Source organism: Coffea arabica, chromosome 4c, assembly GCF_036785885.1.
Source record: "Coffea arabica cultivar ET-39 chromosome 4c, Coffea Arabica ET-39 HiFi, whole genome shotgun sequence".
Classification (NCBI taxonomy): Eukaryota; Viridiplantae; Streptophyta; class Magnoliopsida; order Gentianales; family Rubiaceae; genus Coffea; species Coffea arabica.
In genome coordinates, this window is record NC_092316.1 from 2,161,514 (window position 1) to 2,181,784 (window position 20,271).

Consider the following 20,271-nt stretch of genomic DNA (forward strand, 5'->3'; position numbering starts at 1 on the left):
TTGCAGTGTTTCTCTGCGGATTAGAATCAATGTTGAAAATTATTTGACCGTTTAAACTCTTGCAGCGAAATAAGTGTGGTCCATTTGTCGCGGCTAATTACTCAGAATATTGTCAAAAAAAAAAAAAGAAAAATCGGACATCTATGATTTATGACTCTGACAATGGTGTGGTCTTGAACTATTGCTGCCCAAAAGTCAATTTTTTTTTTCTAAAAAAAGCACTGACAGCCTGGAAGCAGTTGCAAAAAGTCAAAAGAAAAAGGCTGGTCTAGTTACACAAGTCGATGAAAAAAAAAATATGAAGCAAAAAACTCAGGTAGCAGTGAAGAGAAGATGGAACTCAGATAGAACTAGAAGATAGCAATGAAGGGGTACTAGAAGATGGAACTCAGATAGCAGTGAAGAGAATGGAAGCAGGGACAATTACCATCAAGGCTTTGAAGGAATTCCAGGCAGAAATGAAGTTCTCTCCAAGGTCCGGCATCGTCATCTGGTTTCCCTTCTCGGTTACTCTATGGAAGGAAATGAGAGGCTACTTGTTTATGAATATACTAGGTGGTAACACCGCGCTGTGCGCGGTGGTATACATGCCCAATTAACGTTTAGCTAGTAATAGTGGCGAGAATGAATCCTTAGAGCGTAAAAGGTTGAGTTTCAAACACCTGGAAAATGATTTAAGAATCCCTGGTAACACACCATATCTAACTGTCTGACTGCTTTTGAGAAGCAGTATGATCACAGCTAAACATTCAAGAAGACCAGAGGGATGCAAGGTGTCCAATTGGTTATGCAAACACTTAGAGCAGCATTCACCTTGCATATGCAACATCTTTTTATCAAATTGTACCAGAAAGCAGAATGCATGCATTAGACCTTCCAAATAACATTTTATACAGCCTGCGATCCTTACTGCAGCTTCCCAAAGAGCTTTGATATTAGAAAATAAGCCATTAGCATATCAAAGCCCTTAAATGTTATGATCCAAACAAATTCAGATATTAATTATAAAAAAGATTATTAGATGCCTCTCCTCTTATTACATGGACGAAATGGAAGATCAGAAATCAGAAGGCTGGCAGATTCCCATTGCGGAATTGCAAGATTTCCCATGAAACTTCTTACAGAAACTTTTCTTACAAAAAAAAAAAAAGCGAAAACAAAAATTTGAAGGCTAAAGTAAAATTGGAAAAAGACTGAAAAATAAATTTAAAAAAATCGCACAACCTGGAAAGTTTATTCTTTTTCTCCTTCTCGTGGACTTTCAATCCATTGTCCTCAATCTATGAGAAGCAAAATGTGATTGTGAGTAACTGCAAATTCAAGACAATAAAGAAAGAAACAAAAACTAAACAAAAAAACATTAAAGTGCCTTCTTTGTTTTCTTCTTTTTGTTGATTAAAAAAGAAGAAAGAAAACATGTAGATGAATGATAGATCCGGTCTAAGGGGAATACCAACCATTTGATATGCCTGGTCTGCTAATTTTGCTTACAAGAACCTTTTTCTCATCTTCAGGAAAAAGTCAACTTTGCAACTTAAAGAACTCCAAACTTAAAGACTAAAAAAGCTTCCTGATGCATGAGAGACAACAGATTCAGTCTCACATCTGGGACACATAACATAATTTGAATGAACAACCACTGACAGCATAAGTTACTTCTTAAAGTTGATTAACTTACTGAATGACTTCAAATTTTGCTATTAGTTATGGGAAGATGAGTGCTAGTATATTTTCTAATGTCTCATTATACACAAAGTGAAGGAGAACGAACAAGAAATTTTAGGAAGTCCAAACGTATTTCCATCATCACAAATACAATAAGCAACGAAAAACTATATCAGAATCAAGCATGAACATTTGGAGATGAGTACAGATCATAACTACATCTGCCTTTTGCCAAAAAAGAAGTCAGTTGAAGGATAGAAGATATCGCACCACATTGTCCCCAGCTGGCATATCTCGGCATAATGAAGCAACTATATCGGCATAATCATTAATATCTAGCCTCATCAACTTCACTGCATTCATAAGATAAGGTCTTACTTTAGTTGAGCAGTTCTTAAATACTTTCTCTCCTAACCAAGAGGAAACGGGTGAAGTAATCTGAGGCAAACAATAAAGGTAACTGAGTAATAATAAAACAAGAACAAGAATAAATGAAACAGAGATCTATATAAGGAAGGGTACCTGGTTTTCCTTTTTCACACTAGCTAGAAGCGGCTTTAAAAGACCCAATGGGATGTCATCACTCTCATCTAAAAGCCAAGTCATAATATCTTCCATGTATGAGAATACAGCTTCTGGGTGGTTGAACCTTGTATTAGACATTCAAACACAGAACAACAATCAGTGCATGACAATTGAATGTGTTGACTTGCATGAGACAGGTGCAAGATTAGCAAATGAATACCTCTAATTTGTTTAATTTGGTATACTTTCTAAATTACTCCGTTAGGCAAGTTGCATTGCATACCATGAGTTGATCACTCGACAACGAATAATAAAGGTTTGCCATGAGTCCAGCAAAATTTTCAATTTCATTGCTGCTAAATGAGGAGTTCACCAAGTTGAAAGCAGATCATATTTGCAGGAAAGAAGGTTGAACATAATGGGAATGCTATTACAAGTTCGAATTCAAGATAACCTTAATTGTTAGTATTAGAGTTAATTTAAAGAAGCTAACAAATATCAATTACTACAAAATCCAAAGAGAAAAGGCAGTTAATCAAAATGTCTTGACAATAAAAATACATATTAAAAATTAGCTGTAACATCTTAGGCTTACTTAATGGTACTTAGAAGGATTTCAAAGATTTTAGTGACCAACGAGTCGCAGCCTATGTCCAGCAAGATGATGCAGCATTTGACCTTCACAACGATTTCAAGAATGTGCAAAGCTTTAGCATAACAGCGACAAGAGAAAAGCGACAACTTCTCGAATGCAGCTAAAGTCAACCGAAAAATATCCTGTACAGCATGCAAATGAAAAGGCTGAGAACTGGCTAATTAAAGAAAATTCCAGAAGTACTAAAAGCATATTAAAGAAAATAATAGAAGACAAATGCTTAAATCCAAACAACACTTCTGCCTCACAGAAAGAGAAAATTCCACCATTCATTTCACAAGCACAAAATGAGATTTATCATTAATTTTTTGAAGTCCCATGAAATTATCATCAAAAGTCAAGCCCCTCTAGGCTGTAAACAATTCCAGTCAACAACTTATATATTGGAAGGTTTACAAATTGAGAGACTTATGACGGACAAAAAATCTCACTTCTAGTTTTTAAAAAGGGATTAAAGATTAAAAAAAATAAAGCAAGATCTGCCCCAGTGGAATGAATCACTGATTATTTGCAAGCATCAAATGCAAAGCATTATTTATTGTCTTCATTCAAATGAATTCATTGAAATTAACAGATATGAAACTTGGCAAACTAAAATCGAACACCCAAGTATTAGCAAATACATGAATGTCAATGGTTTTAATAATCAGTGCACAAGTTGAGACTTGAAAATTTAGAAGAAGTAGAGTCCTATTTCGTATCACTTAGAACATATTTAACATAATACCAAAAGCATATAATTAAATACAAATTCCTGATAATACATAGTTGCAGTGGACAAACAAAACACATACATATTGCAAAAGGCCCACAATTTCTTGATAACTATTAAAGAACAAAGAGTATGACAGAAAGTACCTTAACTAACTGTCAAATGTTAGATACCAAATCATAATGTTCGTCAGCTCAGTATAGAGAACCTGACAATACATATTGAATTAGGTAAATTGGAAAAAAGAGATTAAGAAAAGGTAAAATCATCTATTGAATATATGTGATAAATGAGGTGGAAAGAAAAGCCATCTTAAAAGGTAATAATACATATTAGTGTATAACACACATATTTTGTTATAGCTATGTCCCCTTAAGTTGAATCACAATATCATTACTTGTACAACCTGTAGGAAATTACGTATCACCTTAATGGTCTCCAAAACTTTTGAGAACTCCAACTTATCTTCATTCTTCACTGAGGTCAGGCACAAGACTGATGTAGTTTTCTTATGAACAATCTGCGAGAGAGTGTCAATTACATCAGTCCTGGCTACAATAAAAGCGTCCAAAAAGGCTCCACAAACACGGAAACTTACCGCTCCCAATCGCGATTTTCCCTTCACAATACAATAGGGAATTTCCATCTTCCTGCACAAAGCAGGAAGCCAAACAACCAACTCGATTGGGTCCACATCGTGAGCAATAACAACCAATTGTGCCTTGTTCTGCAGAAAATAATTTCTATGAGCCACAGCTTGTACTACCAAGAGTGAGACACTACAGAAAACCAACAGAATTGTAAGAGCCCGGTGCAACCCAATGAGTACAAACAAATTCACAATGATGCACAAAGATATATCAAATTTAAGCACAATAAAGAAAACTTAATTAAAGAGAAAAGATAAGAAATGCAAACCAAATATCAAACCAATAGCCTCTTCAATTGATGGCGATGCTAACCAAGATGTACAAGTGAAGGCTCACTCCTTCCTCACCCCAAATACTCTTTGGTTGAACCAAGGAGTTTTACAACTATTCTAGTTAACCCTCAACAACCTACACTTGAAAGATCACTCACCCAATTAAGAACTATTTTATACAAATGAGACAACCTTCACCAAGGTTTTACCACTCCAAGTGATTGGTTCACCTTCACCAAGGCTTTACTACTCCAAGAGAGTAACCTTCACTTGAGCAACCTCACAACCCAACTTCCCCAACCCCTTATACAACCAACAAAGAATCTTTCTACTCAAAAATCTCACTTGTAAGCTTGTATTTTGTGTTGGCAAAAGTCTCTAGTCTTCTTGTGCTTTGGGGTTTTTATAGAAGGTGAGAAATGGCTCCAAAAGACTCTCCAACGGTCAAATATTAATTGCTGTCAAAACTAGCCGTTGGCCTGTCGGACGTCCGACAGGTGCCTGTCAGACGTCCGAACCACCTGTCGGACGTCCGAACCCTGCGTCCGAACGTAGGCAGAGAGTCATCAAATCTTTGCGAAATTTCTCGGACGTCCGATGCGATCGATGTGCGTCCTAGGCGTGCGTCCGATCCTTCCGGACGTCCGATGCTTCCTCACGAGCGTCCGACAGAGTTTCCTTCTTGATGTTCTTCATCCTTTCGGACGTCCGATAGTTTCCTTTTGGCCGTCCGACATGAGTGACCTGATTTTGCTTCTTCATTTGGTTGGTTTTCTTTCCTTGACACCATTGAACCTGATTCTAACAAATTTCTCACATAAAAACATTAGACCAAATCTACATTTTGGTTTGTTAATCATCAAAACCAAGGATTGATCGACCAAGGTCAACAAGAATATAGAAGAAAAGTACGATAAAGACCTGCTGAACAAGGCACGTCACATGCTGTAAACTGTATTTGACAACGATTGGCTTCTTAGCATCAGAAGCTTTCCCTTCAGCCTCAGCTTGAGCTCTCTTGAGAAGACGCTCTTTTTTTGGCTGCCTTGTCCTCAGGCCTGTACTTGAGAAGCATCTTGAACAGATTTGTTGCTGCATATCAATGGGAGCATCAGAAAATACATACATTGGCAAGAGAAAAAATGAAGCAGCGAAATGGCAACCCTGAAAGGAAACAGGATATCTCCTTGACTGGTATTATTAAGATAGGGACAAATTTAGAGACTCCCTTGAATCTACCACAGCAAATTATTAGCTTTAACCAATTTCATGACAACAGATAGAGCGACACATTACGACTCAGTTTCTAGTCATCCAAGAGATTATAGGGGAAGACAATGTACAGTTACCATGTACAAATATTATGATCCGAGCAACCTCAATTTCTTTCTATTTACCACATTTGGCATATCCAGTTGGCTAAGAACCATAAAAGAATGATTTTTAAATTTACGTAAAGATTTCATTTCCTATTCAGTTACAGCAACACCGTTTGCCCTGCTCAACCATGGGATCCTATTCTACGCAATCATCAGAGAGAAAGGGGGGGAATAAGAATGAGTAAGCATTTGAAGTATGATTACAAGTGCAATAGGTGATCAATATGCGAGAAAGCACAGATTTATGTCAAGAAAATAACTGGATTTTTCTTTACAGCAGTCAAATACCAGACCAGGGTTGTCAAGATGGTGCAATCAAGGTGAAGAACTCAGAGTCCCGATAAAAATCATCGTATAACATTAAGAAAAAAGGGAAACATCATAATAAATAAAAAGCGAGTGAGCGAGAGGCGACCAAGATTTTTGTCGAGTCTTGGAGAACTGGTTGAGCGCCGGAGGGACCTTCAAGCATTGCCTGAGGATCCTCTTCTTCCTCTGGATCCGGACATTGAGAGGCCATTTGACGAACCTGGTGAGATCCTTCTTCGGTGGGAGGGCTCCTCGAATTACGAGCTGCTTCGGACGCTTCTCGAACAGAGGATTGGCCACCTTCTCGGTTTTCCTCCTCGCCACTGCAGCTGGAGCCCTCGCACCTCTCTTTGGAGCCTTCAAAACAGAAAAAATCATCCATCAATGACAACACAAAGAACTCAAAATGTCAGAGATATGTCAATTTTTTCAAAACCAAACGAAAGATTGGAAATTAGAATGCAGCATCTGCATATATGTGTATCAGTAACAATCATCATCGAGAAGACAGAAATAACTTGGTGGTGAAGAGCCGCCTTACCATTTCGTTGCCTGAGGGGTTTGGAGAAACGATGGCGCGACGTCAAGAACCCTAGGGCTTAGTTTAGGAGTTTAGGTCTTGTTAGAATAGAATTAGAATTAGACGTTATCAGTTAGTCAGTTAGAAGGAAAAACAGAGAAACAATGAAAGAGGAAAAATGAAAACAAGTTGGACGAACACTCTCCAACCAAGATGTGAGACAAAGGAATCGTCTGCATTTTTCTGTTTTGGTCCCGTGGGTAAAGGAAGAAAGAAGAAAGGAAAAAAAAAGAAATGAAAAGGTAGGCTTTCAAAGAAGAAAAAAATGGAGAAGTGGAGGTGGTTGATGTAGCCAGAAGGAAGATGGAGCCGGCAGAGACGAGCTGGCTCAGTGAGCAGAGAGGCACCTGACGGGGCCAACCTAACGGATGCAGGCAAACAGGACCAATGAAAGACGGGTCTCACAAGGTGGAAAACGTGTAAGGGCATAAAATGAACAGCAAGGTGAGGGTGAAAATGCGGAGGAAGCACAACAGCAGAGGGGAGGGTGAAATTGAGGGTAAAACTTGGACTGCAAAGACGAGTGCACAAGGAGGAAAAGCTTGGAGTTGGTGGAGTTGGTACAGAGGAGACTGACGAAGTGGCAGAGAGGTGACCGACGACCTCAGCCAGCCTCCCACTGAGCAGAAAGAAAGAAAAGAAGAAAACAGTGCGGGGGAAAAAATAAAGAACGCATCCGCTCCACGCCAGCATCAAACAAATGAATCCCCAGCCGCCACGCGGAGGACGACCACGTCCGACGTGGATCCCGTGGCTCCGCCCTTAGTCTATATGGTTAATGAATCAAGGGGCTCTAAGTAGACATCTCTTTCGGTGGAAGAACCTGAACCTAGAACCTTTATCATGGACAAGAAGGTTATCTATTACTTTAGACGTTGCAAGAGGTGTGGAATATCTACATAGTTTGGCTCACAGAAGCTTGGCTAATTGCTTAGAATATATGTAAAAAAAAAAACATCGCACAAATGTATTTCTGACACATACCATTTCTCATTCTATACCTGTCGTGCTGACTGGGCACGACCGCAGAACGAATTGTCAGAAACTCTGCAAAAATGTCAGTGGATCAGCGGCCTATAATTTTTTTTTAATTAGCCTGTCCCCAGCGGGGCTAATTGGGCACGGCTGGGGACAAGCGGCAAAAAAAAAAAAGGACCAGCAAATGGGATGTATTTGGGAACATGAATTTTGTAGCAAAAGTGAAACGAAAGGCCATACAAATTCACTGCACTAGCTGCCCTCTTTCTTTCTTTCACTCTTTTCTTTGCTCTTTATTTCTTGGAAGAGATATCTAAACGATTTTATTGCACTAATCCTAATCAAAGATTTTGGTTTTATAACTTAATGATTTTGCTGTGGAGTCTAATAACATTTAAGTTAGGAAGATCAAAATTTCAAAGTGGAAATGGAAGATTATTATGGCTCTGCTTGGATTAGCTATTTTTAGGGTTGTTTTTCAAAAACAACACTGTAGCATTTCGTTTTTCAAATACAAGTCCGTTTAAATTAGTTATTTTTGGAATTATTTTTCAAAAACTATATTCCAAACTTCTACTATAGATGTTTTATGGATTATTTTTTGATGTATTTTTAAAACATATTTTCGAGTATTTTTATAATTTATAATTTTTATATTTTTATAACAATATACATTTATACATTTATAATATATTTATAAATATTTATAAATATTTATAAATATTTATAAATAAATTTATTTATATAAAAATATATAAATGTGTTATATTATATATAATACATAATATAAATATATTTATAAATGTATAAACAGGGTGCAAACGAATCGAGTTGCTTGCGAGCAGTTCGGTCAACGCTCGACTCGAGCTCAGTCAATATCGAGTTCGAGCCAGCTTGTTTATAATACGAGTCGAGTTCGAGCCTCGCGAGCTCGCGAGCCGTGTAAAATTACATAAATACCCCTACTTATTTAACTAATTACTAAACTAGAAACTAGATACAATTTCTCAAAGGACTAAGGACCAAGACAGCGGACACCCCTAACACAAACACGCCTCTTTCTTCTTCCCACTCGGCTGTTCCGCTGTCGGCAACTCGGCATTCCTCTTTCCCCAAATCAAAAGCAAACCCTAGCCGCCGCTACCACTGTTTTCACCACTCACCAGTTGGCCACTTCTGCCACCACCACTGCCGTCCTTCAATTGAAGAGCCCTTTCTCTCCGAGTCCCAGTTTGTTGGCCAACGTTAGACTCAGCTACGGTAGACATTTCATCAGCTCCATTGGTGGAGGGCCTCGCGAACAGGTAATCCATCACTCTTATTCCCTTATTCTCTGTTTTTGTTGCTGTATAATGATGCTTGGTGGTAGAATAAGTGATTGTTTCCTGTCATTAAAGCCAGATCGACTTCTTCACCTCGTTCCTGTTGTAGAATGTATAGATGTAAAATTATTACTATTAATTTCCTCTTTCCTGTTAATGGCGACGGAGCTGGAGCTCTCGTTAGACTTAGATCGCCTCTTCCTTCCCATTTCCGTCCCCAATTTCAATCAATTAGCCGAAAAAAAAAATTTGTCTCTTCTCAGGTATTCGGTGAATTAAGATTGTACTGATATTGATTGGAAGTTGGAACAAGCGTTTTTGTCTATGTATTTTTTTCTCCTTATTTTCTTTTTTTTTTTTTTTAGTTTGGATTTAGGACGGTTTTTGAAGATTGGTAAGAACGTTGGGTTTCTTTTTTTAACTTCTTACATACATTTTCATGGAATATACCTTCTGTTTGATTGAAATAATTTTGGTTTGTAGTTTTTGATTGTTCACTTTTTATTTTCTCATTCTGGGGTAATTTTTAGCTTGTCCTGTTAGAAAATGCAAGCTGGATTGCGTTTAGAAATTATGTGCTTAGTGAACTTAATCAATGTTAAAGTATAAATGGCCTTTTCGGCTGCTGGTGATAGGAGAAAGTATAAATGTTAAAGATATGACAGATTTGTGCACTAAGAGTAAATGGAATGACTTTGATGATATTTAGTCAAGGGTAAGAGTAAATATGCAAAACTCAACTAAGAAGGTAATTAAACATAATCTTTGATATGATTTTTTTTATTTTACATAATCTTGGCTTATGTTACGATTGGATTTGCGTTGCACTACATTTAATATTCCAAACCTGGGAAAACAGGAGTTTATAGACATTAGGAAAAGAGTTTACTAGCTGCAATTTGGGTTTTTTTGCTGTTTATGTTTTAGGCTCAGTTTTGTATGTTTCAGGATGTTCCTTTTGCTTAGAAGTTGTTTCATACTTTCTCAACAGAGTTAATCGTGTGGAGCACTTTGTATGCTTCAGGATGTTCCTTTTTCTTTCATTTCTGTTATATTTCTGTTACTAGATGGGCTGTTATTGAAAAAAAAATTGATCTCATTTATTGGACAATGAAAAACTTGTTTGTTGTTACTTTTAATTCATGTTTGGAATTGTTATATTCAAGTTTGCAAGGCATTGAATAGGTTAAAACGTGCTATTGGAGTCGGGTTAAATAAAGCTGGTTATGTTTAGTGATAGAAATTTTTGAGCTGAATTCGAGCCATTTCGAGCTCTTGTCGAGCCTTATCGAGTCGAACTCGAGCCAGTTTCTTACTTAGTCGAGTCGAGCTCGAGCTCAATTTTCTCGAGCTCGAGTTCGAACTCGAATATACAGTAGTCGAGTCTGGCTCGATAAGTTCAATGTTTGACTCGGTTCGGCTCGTTTGCACCCCTATGTATAAATTATAAATGAATATTATATAAATGTATAAATTATAATTTATAGTTTATAATTTTTATGTTTTTATACATTTATGCATTTATAATAAATTTATAAATAAATATATTTATAAATTTATAAATGTATAAATGTATATTATTATAAATGTGTATAAATTATAAATGAATATTATATAAATGTATAAATTATAGATTATAAATTTTATATTTTTATATTTATATACATTTATGCATTTATAATACATTTATAAATATTTATAAATAAATATATTTATTTATAATACATATAAATATATATATATATAATAAATATATTATATATGATACATAATATAAATATATTTATAAATGTATAAATGTGTATAAATTATAAATGAATATTATATAAATGTATAAATTAATAAATTATAAATATATGTTAATATTATGTATAAATGTATTAATATATTAAATATAAATGTATTAATATTATATATAAATGTATAATTAATATTATGTATATTAATATAAATGTATAAATATATTATAAATGTATTATATTATATATAATACATAATATAAAAGTATATTATAAATATACATAAATATATATATTATGTATAAATGTACATTTATATAAATGTATAATATATATAATATATATTATGTATATATCAAATATATATAATATATAATATTTTTATACATGTATAATTACATATTATTATATATCATTTATATAATTTATAATATATAATATTTATATAAATATATAAAAATATATTTTATCCAATATATATTTATTTATAAAATAAAATATTTATAATATGTATAAATAAATATATTTAAATTAATATTATATATATATATATATATCCTATACATAATTGAAATATAAAAATTGAAATAAACATATTAAATATTTATTTGGAGTTGTTTTTGATATATTGTTTGGATATGGTGTTTTTGGAGTTGTTTTTGAAATACACATTTATTGTAGCATTTGGAATGTGAAAAACAGTTTTTCAAAAACAGTCCCAAAAACAAGCTATCCAAATAGACCCTATATTTTTCAAACTGCAAATTAGTATAATTCTATGTACAATGAAAATTCAATGCTTGCTCAAATTTGTTGACGAACAACATGTGTAAGCTAATATATGAATATTTATATGTAAATTAAATGCAGTTTATATGCGACAAAATTCATGAATAAGAATCCATATATGTAAAATTAATATACATTTTTAAAATTTTTGCTAGTAATTAGATACATTTGTGACTAACTGGTATTCAAAGCTAAATTTTAATCACTGAAATGTATGTAAATGTATAAGGAATCACACAAAAACGCAGGATGACAATTCTTAATCAAGGAATCCCATTCCATTTAGAGTTTCAGATAGCTAACAGAATTTAGGGATTAGACAATGATGAGGAAAAAAGGAAAAAAAGCAGCCAACGAACATGAAACCTTGGCAAAAGCAGAAACCATGTCTGGTACCAAGCATTTTCACAAGTTAAGAACAGAAGACTGATTATACAACAAAAAACAAAGCCAACGAAAGTTAAACTAAACCACCTATGCACCAATCCCTTCAGTTTCTTCTCCACTACTTCCTTCAGACTCTTCTTCCCTGCCGAGGATTTGAGCGGAACCTTTTTTAAGTTTTAATATCAAAGCCTCGATAATTTGCAGCTCGGAATCCATATCAAAGTCAGCTATGTTTGAATCCACCTCATATCCGCCGAACAGATTCTTTACGAGAGCCTTTCCTTCGTCGGTTTCAAGTTTGATTCCAGCTAATAACCCACCGTATTCTAAAATTGACAATAAAAACAGTAAATCAGAAAACTTTTTTGTCCTGGTTTCATCTGGGTCTTCGAACAAGTCTTTGAAAGAGTACGGAATGTGCTCGGCCAGATGTAGTTTTTGAAACGTGGATGGATGAACCACGATTTTCACGGAACCAGGCTCAGTCCTCCTATTTGGGAGGACTTTAGTCTCCATTTGAATGAGACACTTCGCCACCAAAGATCTGCCCAGTTCTTCAAGTGTGACAGATTTTTTCAGAAGCTTCGTGTACCAGGCCGCTAATCCAAGAATTCGGGCTCTCATGGTGTGATTATAAAGATTTTAGGCTGTAAGCAGGAACTAATTGACAGGTTAGTGTATTGCGTTGCCACTTATTGATCGAGCTATACAGTAACGAAAAACATCAATGTACTAGTTTGATCTTAGTCTGTATGAGAATGCTAGGTACTCAGTGTGAATTACTGCTTAAGGCTGACAACACGCAGGACATCGAAATTAGTTCCACCGACTTACTAAAGTTGATAAAGTAGTCAAAGCAAAGGCAGAAAATGCGACCTACTAAAGTTGATGAAGTAGTCAAAGCAAAGGCAGAAAATGCAAGAAGAAAATCCTGTAATTCCATCCAATTTCCAAAAATCATACTCAATAAATTTAGATAACTAGTTCATGCTTTAAAATGAGATTTAGAAATGTTATGAGCCCAAAAAAAGCAACAATAAGTAACATTACCATACATGTCAAACAGACATTAATAAGTAACTCACAATTCAGTTCAAAACCATGCTACTGCACTTTAAAAATAAAATAAGATATTGGTGTATCCTTTCATCCAAGAAGGTATAAAAAAGAAAATTTCTACAAGACATGACGACAGCTCCGTCATAGTATTTCCCGGACCTCCTTTAAATCTAATTGGTATCCTAATCATCTAACTGAAAATTTCAACTACGAACGAGTATATTATGCAAGAAAAGTAAGGGGAAAAAGGGTATCCAGTACGCTTTCCTAAGATATCATCTAATAATCTCTTCAACTATGATTAGTAATTAGCCTAATCAAATTTGTGATTTTTGGTCAAGTCAATCTGCCCAACAAGTGGTAAGGAACAACAAACCGAACCAAAAAACTTTTTCCAATTCCCTTGAACCATCAGTGACTTAGATTGATAGATTTTCTAGATTTCTAGACACTAGACATTATACTCAAACTCAAGTTGATAGAACGCTCAAGCATAGAAAGTAGAAACCAATCAGGAAAACAACGAAAAAAAAATAAAAACAAGGCTATTCAAATCGATTATCGAAAAGACTAGTAGGTAAAATTTGCGTTTCAGACCGGCAAACCTAGAGAGACGAAGAGTGAAGACTTAGACACCAAGATCTCTGCTGAAACGCCTCCACTCGAGTCCAGTTGTCTCCCGGACTTCGCGATGGCACAATTCCACCGCTGCCGTCTCGAATAACACCCTCTGAGCAACTCAGACTGAGCTTGCTAGAAGGCCGGTTACGGGTGATTTGTTTCGGGCCGAACGTAAATCCTGAGCATTGATCAAGGCCCATTACGTGTAATTTATCTGGGCCCAAAAAGATATTTAATAGTTCTCACCCAACCAAAAATAAATGTACATTTCCAAACAAAAACTAAAATTTTCCCGTGCCTTAGCAGAGTCTCTTTTCTCATTTATTGTGAATTTATATAAATATGAATAATTTAAATAAGAAAATTAATAACAATCCTACATATTCATTCATATTAACTTTAAAAAATTAATGTATTCTAAATGTTCAATTATTTATTAATTTTTAAAAATTTGTTTGCACACTTTCACTATAATATAATAGTATATATCAAACAATGTATCACATATCAAAAATTTGATAGACATTCATTTTTTATAAATATTCTTTTAGATAATTTAAATTTTTAAGATGACCATAAATCTAGAACTATATATTCACATTTAATTAATAACGGAGAAATAAGGGAAAAGAATAATAAAATTTGAAATTTTTCAGTTCAAAATCATAAGAATCACAGCAAACATTAAATTAAAAGAGATGATTAGTCTATTTTACTGAATTTTATAATCATTAGTATAGTTTTATTACTTATTTGTATTGTCTAATTTATTAAATGTGAACTTTTTAGGTGGTTAAATGTGTTTATTAACTATTCCTAAGTCTTAATTGTTTTTATTCTTTTACTAATACGACTTATATACATGCATTAAAGGGTATTTATGGAATAAAAGTTTTATCTCTTTTTTTAAAATACTTTTTAAAAGGTACTTTTTTCATTTTAGCATTTTAAAGGATGCTAGATTTTTTCATGCTTGGTATTCTAAATTCTCTTACCGTCACTCCTACATGGCGTGACAGCCAGAAAGATTTTTTTTTTTTTAAATTCTGAATTCTCTGGCCATTGCTCCTATATGGCGCAAGGCCAGAAAGCTTTAAAAAAAAAAAAAAATTGCCCATCGTGCGTCACGATGGGCATATATTGATACCAAGCAGCCAAGCCACCATATTTGACCGATTTTTTTGTCATCTAATAATATTCTGATCAATTGGCCCTGCGGCTTATAAAGTCCGTCCTCTTTTCTGCTAAATTTCTTACATACAGTTGTGTTTCTGGTTATCAGAAGTAAACCTGGTCTTAGTGCAGGAAAGATTCATACTAATGTTAAGCAATTTGTAGTTATTGGCACTAGATTGACTTTTTTTGCACATTATCTAACAATTTATCACCTTTAATTTTGCTCACTTAACCTCCTATAGGACAAAATTACCCTTCTATTATTTTGATTATTCATTTATCTTTTTTCCTCTCTTTTATTTCTTTTTCTCTTTCTTCTTTCTTCTCTCTTTCATCCTTCCTAGTAGAAAACTCCATCTCAACGAAAATTTTTATCTTGAATTTATAATTGCATTTTTTGGTGAAAGTTTAAAAGGCATCAAAACTAATTTTTATTTTTTGTATGATGCCACATGTCACAAATTTCAATTGATGATTATTAATCAGGTCACAATTTCATCTTATGATATTTTCTTGAGAATAAAATGAGAAACTAAAAAGAAAAGAGGAAAAACCAAAATTGAAAGAATTTGAAAAAAAATTGTATTTTAGGAAAGTGGTTTGAATATTTTGTAATCATTTAAGGAGAAAATAGATCTCTGCAATTTCTTTTTTTAAATTTCAATCATTAAGATGAAGATTTTTTGTGAGAAAGTGAAAGAATTAAAAAAAGAAAAAAGAGGCAAAGAAAATAAAGGAGCACAAAAGGGGAAAGGAAAAAAAATAAAAGAGAAAAATAAGAGTTTAGAATAGTAGAGGGATAATTTTGTTCAATAGGGGATAAAGTGAGACAAAAAAATGGTTAGGAGGTAAAGTGAGAAATAAGGTATACTTTAGGGGGATTAATTGTGATTAATCCAAATTTAAATTAAAAAAAAAATATTTATAAATATCAAAATTTTGATATGAAATACATTGTTTGATATATACTATCATATTATAGTGAAAGTATGCGAATTTTTTTTTTAAAATTAATAAATAATTGAATATTTAGAATACATTAAATTTTAAAATTAATATGAATGAATATATAGGATTGTTGTTATTTTTTATATTTAAATTATTTATATTTATATAAATTTATAATAAATGAGAAAATAGACTATGTTAAGGCACAAACCAAATTTTAGTTTTTATTTTGAAAAGTACATTTCTTTTTGGTTCAGCTCGAGAAGTATTAAATGGTAGTATCTTTTTGGCGCTTAAATATATTACAGGTAATGGGCCTTGGTCAATGCTAAGGCTCTAAGTTGGGCCCAAAACAAATCACCTGTAACGGGCCTTTTAGCAAGCTCAGAGTGCATTATATTAGACGGCAGCGGCAGAATTGTGCCATCGCGAAGTCGGGGACAACTTGACACGAGTGGAGGCATTTCAGCAGAGATCTTGGCGTGTAACTTCTTCCCTCTTCGTCTCTTTAGTTTTGCCAGTCTGAAACCCACATATTACCTATTAGTGTTTTCGATAATCGATTTGAATAGCTTTTTTTTTTTTGGTTGTTTTCCTGATTGGTTTCTGTGCTTGAGGGTTCTATCAACTTGAGTTTGAGTGTAATGTCTAGTGTCTAGAAATTTAGAAAATCTATCAATCTAAGTCACTGATGGTTCAAGGGAATTGGGAAAAAGGTACAAACTAGAAAAACCTTTATTTTTGGTTCGGTTTGTTGTTCCTTACCACTTGTTGAGCAGATTGACTTGGCCAAAAGTCACAAATTTGGTTAGGCTAATTACTGATCATCGATGAAAAGATTATTGGATGATATCTTAGAAAAGCGTACTTGATATCCTTTTTCCTCTTACTTTTCTTGTTTGATATGCTTGTAGTTGTAATTTTCAGTTAGATGATTAGAATACCAATTTGATTTAAAGGAGGTCTGGGAAATTCTAAGATGGCACTGTCATGTCTTGTAGAAATTTTTTTTTTCAAACCTTCTTGGATGAAAGGGTACACCAATATCTTATCTTATTTTTAAAGTGCATTAGCATGGTTTTGAACTGAATTGTGAGTTACTTATTGATGTCTGTTTGACATGTATGGTAATGTTACTTATTGTTGCATTTTGGGCTCATGACATTTCTGAATCTCATATTAAAGCACGAACTAGTTATCCAAATTTATGGAGTAGGGTTTTTGAAAATTGGATGGAATTACAGGATTTTCTTCTTGCATTTTCTGCCTTTGCTTTTACTACTACATCAACTTTAGTAGTTCTGTGGAACTAATTTCGATGTCCCGCGTGTTGTCAGCCTTGAGCAGTAATTCCCACCGAGTACCTAGCATTCTCATACAGACTAAGATCAAGCTAGTACATTGATGTTTTTCATTACTGTATAGCTTGATCAATGAGTGGCAACGCAATAAACTCTAACCTGTCAATTAGTTCCTGCTTATAAATTCCGTCCTATTTTCTGCTAAATTTCTTACATACAGTTGTGTTTCTGGTTATCAGAAGTAAACCTGCTCTCAGTGCTGAAGATTCATACTAATGTTAAGCAATTTGTAGTTATTGGCAGTAGATTGACTTTTGTTGCACATTATCTGACAATTTATCATCGTTTCCATCCTGTATATTGGAAACCATCATTCATTCATTCATTTGAAAATTTCTTCATCCTGCAATAGAGCAATAAGTTTGAAAATTTTTTCCTTTACCTGAATTCAATTTTCCATTTTATGTTGTCCATGTTTTATCTTTTTTGTGGGTAACAGAGTGAGTTGGAGCACATGGCAACAATTTAACTCTTTCTTTTTTCGTGAATACTGCCTCCGAAGCCTATGATACCTGATTTACTGGTCATTTTATGTTTATGAAGATTAGTCGTATTTATGCAACATAAAGAATGCCTGATGAAATGAAAATCTCTTAGCCAAGTTCATGCTGCTGTTAGCTTGGCCGAAGTGCGTAAACTTCTACATTTGGTAGAGCCCTGAAACTTCTTCTTAAACATAATTTTGCTCAAACAGGCTGTCAAAGGTGCTGAGAGCTAGCAAATTGGAGGGGTGAAGGCTGTCTCATTTTCATTTAACTTGGTTAACAAGATGCCAGGACAAAAGATTGAGACTGGTCACCAGGATACAGTGCATGATGTGGCAATGGACTACTATGGCAAGCGTCTTGCAACGGCTTCTTCAGATAACACCATTAAGATAATTGGTGTTAGTAACTCAAACTCGCAGCCTCTTGCAACTTTAAGCGGTCACCAAGGACCAGTATGGCAAGTAGCATGGGCACACCCCAAGTTTGGGTCCCTTGTTGCGTCATGCTCCTATGATGGAAAAGTCATAATATGGAGGGAAGGGAATCAGAATGAGTGGAGCCAGGCCCATCTTTTCGGTGACCATAAAGCTTCTGTGAATTCTATTGCATGGGCTCCTCATGAGCTGGGCCTTTGTTTGGCATGTGGATCCTCAGATGGGAACATATCAATTTTCACTGCGAGGTCTGATGGCAGTTGGGATACATCCCAGATTGACCAGGCTCACCCGGTTGGCGTTACCTCTGTCTCGTGGGCACCATCAACAGGTCCCGGTGCTCTTGTAGGTTCTGGTGTGCTCGATCCTGTTCAGAAGCTTGCCTCTGGAGGATGTGATAATGCGGTGAAAGTGTGGAAGCTTTATAACGGAATCTGGAAGATGGACTGCTTCCCAGCTCTTCAAATGCATACTGATTGGGTAAGAGATGTTGCATGGGCACCCAATTTGGGACTCCCAAAGTCAACAATTGCTAGTGCTTCTCAAGATGGAAGAGTTATCATATGGACAGTGATGAAGGAGGGTGATCAATGGGAGGGTAAAGTTTTGAAGGATTTCAAGACCCCTGTTTGGAGAGTCTCATGGTCACTGACAGGAAACATACTTGCCGTGGCAGATGGCAGTAACAACGTGACATTGTGGAAGGAAGAAGTGGATGGAGAGTGGCAGCAGGTGACAACAGTTTGACTTTTGAATTTACCCAGACTTCTTCTCAGGCAGTATCTCTTGTAATTTCACATATATGGTTCTAATGTGCTTGGACTCCACGTAGTCTTTGACTTGTTATGGACCAGATCATGATGACGAGCCTTTGAGCTGAATACTAACTAGATAAGACTCTTTCTGCTTCTACCCTTGCGCACCGAATAGTTTGCCGTCTCAATTTCTGGCCATTGTCATAAGTTTTGCCTGCGGAGAACAGCTTCATTGATTCCTGTCTCCCATCAACCACTGCGTGTGTGGAAAAAAAAAACACATTTCCTGCTAGTCTGGGCATTGATATGGTTTTGGTGCTGCTTAGCGCTTTTCACGGGAGAATTATTGAGACGACAGGGAGGATAAAAGTAAAAGTTGCATTATGGGACGCTCTATTCCAACTCATGGGCCTTCTCATCGGGCCCGTTACGCAATCCTATGATTTGTTTTTTAGGCAGCCCAATAAACAATTTGAGGAAGGTAAGTTGGGCCACTTGTAGGTGTTCCTCCTAAACTTCTTGCATGCATATCAACGGTAAGCCTGGAATTAAAGGGAGTAATGATTGAGAAAATGAATGTGGCCACATGCTGCGGGCAAGAGGCACGTGCAGTGTGTGCCTTTCACGTGACGATCCTACACGTGCAGCCACGTTGGTTGCGGACATGTATGCACGCATACTGTTGGCACACGTGTGGGGCAGCATCAAAGAGAAGACGGTGAGGCAAATGACCTATGGCAAGAGCTCGGAACGGGCTTCCAATCCCGCTTCCGGCTATGACTATGAGCTACTTACTTAATTTATCCGCCCGCCCGCCCGTGAATGTAATAATAATAACGTACTTAGGCTGTAGCAACTAACAGCTTGAATTTTGACCACGGCTTGGTAGTTGGTCCGTGGCCGGCCAATCTGACTTGGAACTCAAACCTAATAAACTGGCAAGAGGTGTGGTATCTTAGCAGCACATAATACTCTATAAGATAACTAATTCTGTATGCGTATTTTTGCATATAAAGTCCGCCTCACACTCACAGTCACATGATGGCTGACAGTATCCCCTCACCTTCGTCACGTGCTAAGTCGGACCCCATTTGAAAGCCATACATATAGTTACGTACAACTACAAAAAGTAAATGCTGACTACTAATTTAGGAGTATTCATTCATTCTTAAATTCAACCCAGAATAATGAAAGATAAATATAGGGACTACTATTGTAAACATCTCAGCACGAACACAGCTCAGCATAGTACGTACAATCAATCAATCAATCAATGTAACCCAGATTAGTTGGCGCAAAAACCAGCCAATTAGAAAGGCAAAATGTTAGATTGAAGATTTATTCCGTATCAAAAAAGGCTCTATATATGTATAATGTATATATATCCAAGGGATGGTGGGATCAAAGATGTTGCTAAAGACGATACAACGGTAGATTTTCTGTAACTTAATCTAAGTTAATCTAGAG

General features: G+C 35.4%; 1 protein-coding gene and 2 long non-coding RNA genes across 6 annotated transcripts; 1 reads left to right on the top strand and 2 right to left on the bottom strand.

The window, feature by feature from the left end:
- Window positions 1-4,027: 4,027 nt before the first annotated feature.
- LOC140004876 (uncharacterized) lies at window positions 4,028-4,282 on the bottom strand. Its single transcript, XR_011812702.1, has 2 exons — window positions 4,156-4,282; window positions 4,028-4,077 (listed from the first exon to the last, which is right to left on the bottom strand). It is a non-coding gene; the product is annotated as an uncharacterized lncRNA (long non-coding RNA).
- A 1,187-nt stretch (window positions 4,283-5,469) lies between these two features.
- LOC113742426 (uncharacterized) lies at window positions 5,470-7,027 on the bottom strand. Its single transcript, XR_011812701.1, has 3 exons — window positions 6,709-7,027; window positions 6,274-6,524; window positions 5,470-5,571 (listed from the first exon to the last, which is right to left on the bottom strand). It is a non-coding gene; the product is annotated as an uncharacterized lncRNA (long non-coding RNA).
- A 1,681-nt stretch (window positions 7,028-8,708) lies between these two features.
- LOC113742586 (protein transport protein SEC13 homolog B) lies at window positions 8,709-18,959 on the top strand. 4 transcript variants are annotated; one of them, XM_027270453.2, is made up of 3 exons: window positions 8,759-9,029; window positions 16,075-16,250; window positions 17,822-18,959. In XM_027270453.2, the coding sequence occupies exon 3, from the start codon at window positions 17,897-17,899 to the stop codon at window positions 18,794-18,796; it is 900 nt and encodes a 299-aa protein (XP_027126254.1). In that variant the 5' UTR covers window positions 8,759-9,029; window positions 16,075-16,250; window positions 17,822-17,896; the 3' UTR covers window positions 18,797-18,959. The 4 variants fall into 4 exon arrangements, with proteins under 4 accessions (XP_027126255.1, XP_027126254.1, XP_027126256.1 ...); XM_027270455.2 differs by having other exon boundaries at window positions 8,773-9,029; window positions 16,075-16,246; XM_027270454.2 differs by lacking the exon at window positions 16,075-16,250 and having other exon boundaries at window positions 8,709-9,029.
- The last annotated feature ends 1,312 nt before the right edge of the window (window positions 18,960-20,271 follow it).

Coding starts and splice junctions, on each gene's coding strand:
- LOC113742586 (XM_027270454.2), top strand. CDS start 17,897: ATGCCAGGACAAAAGATTGAGACTGGTCACCAGGATACAGTGCATGAT.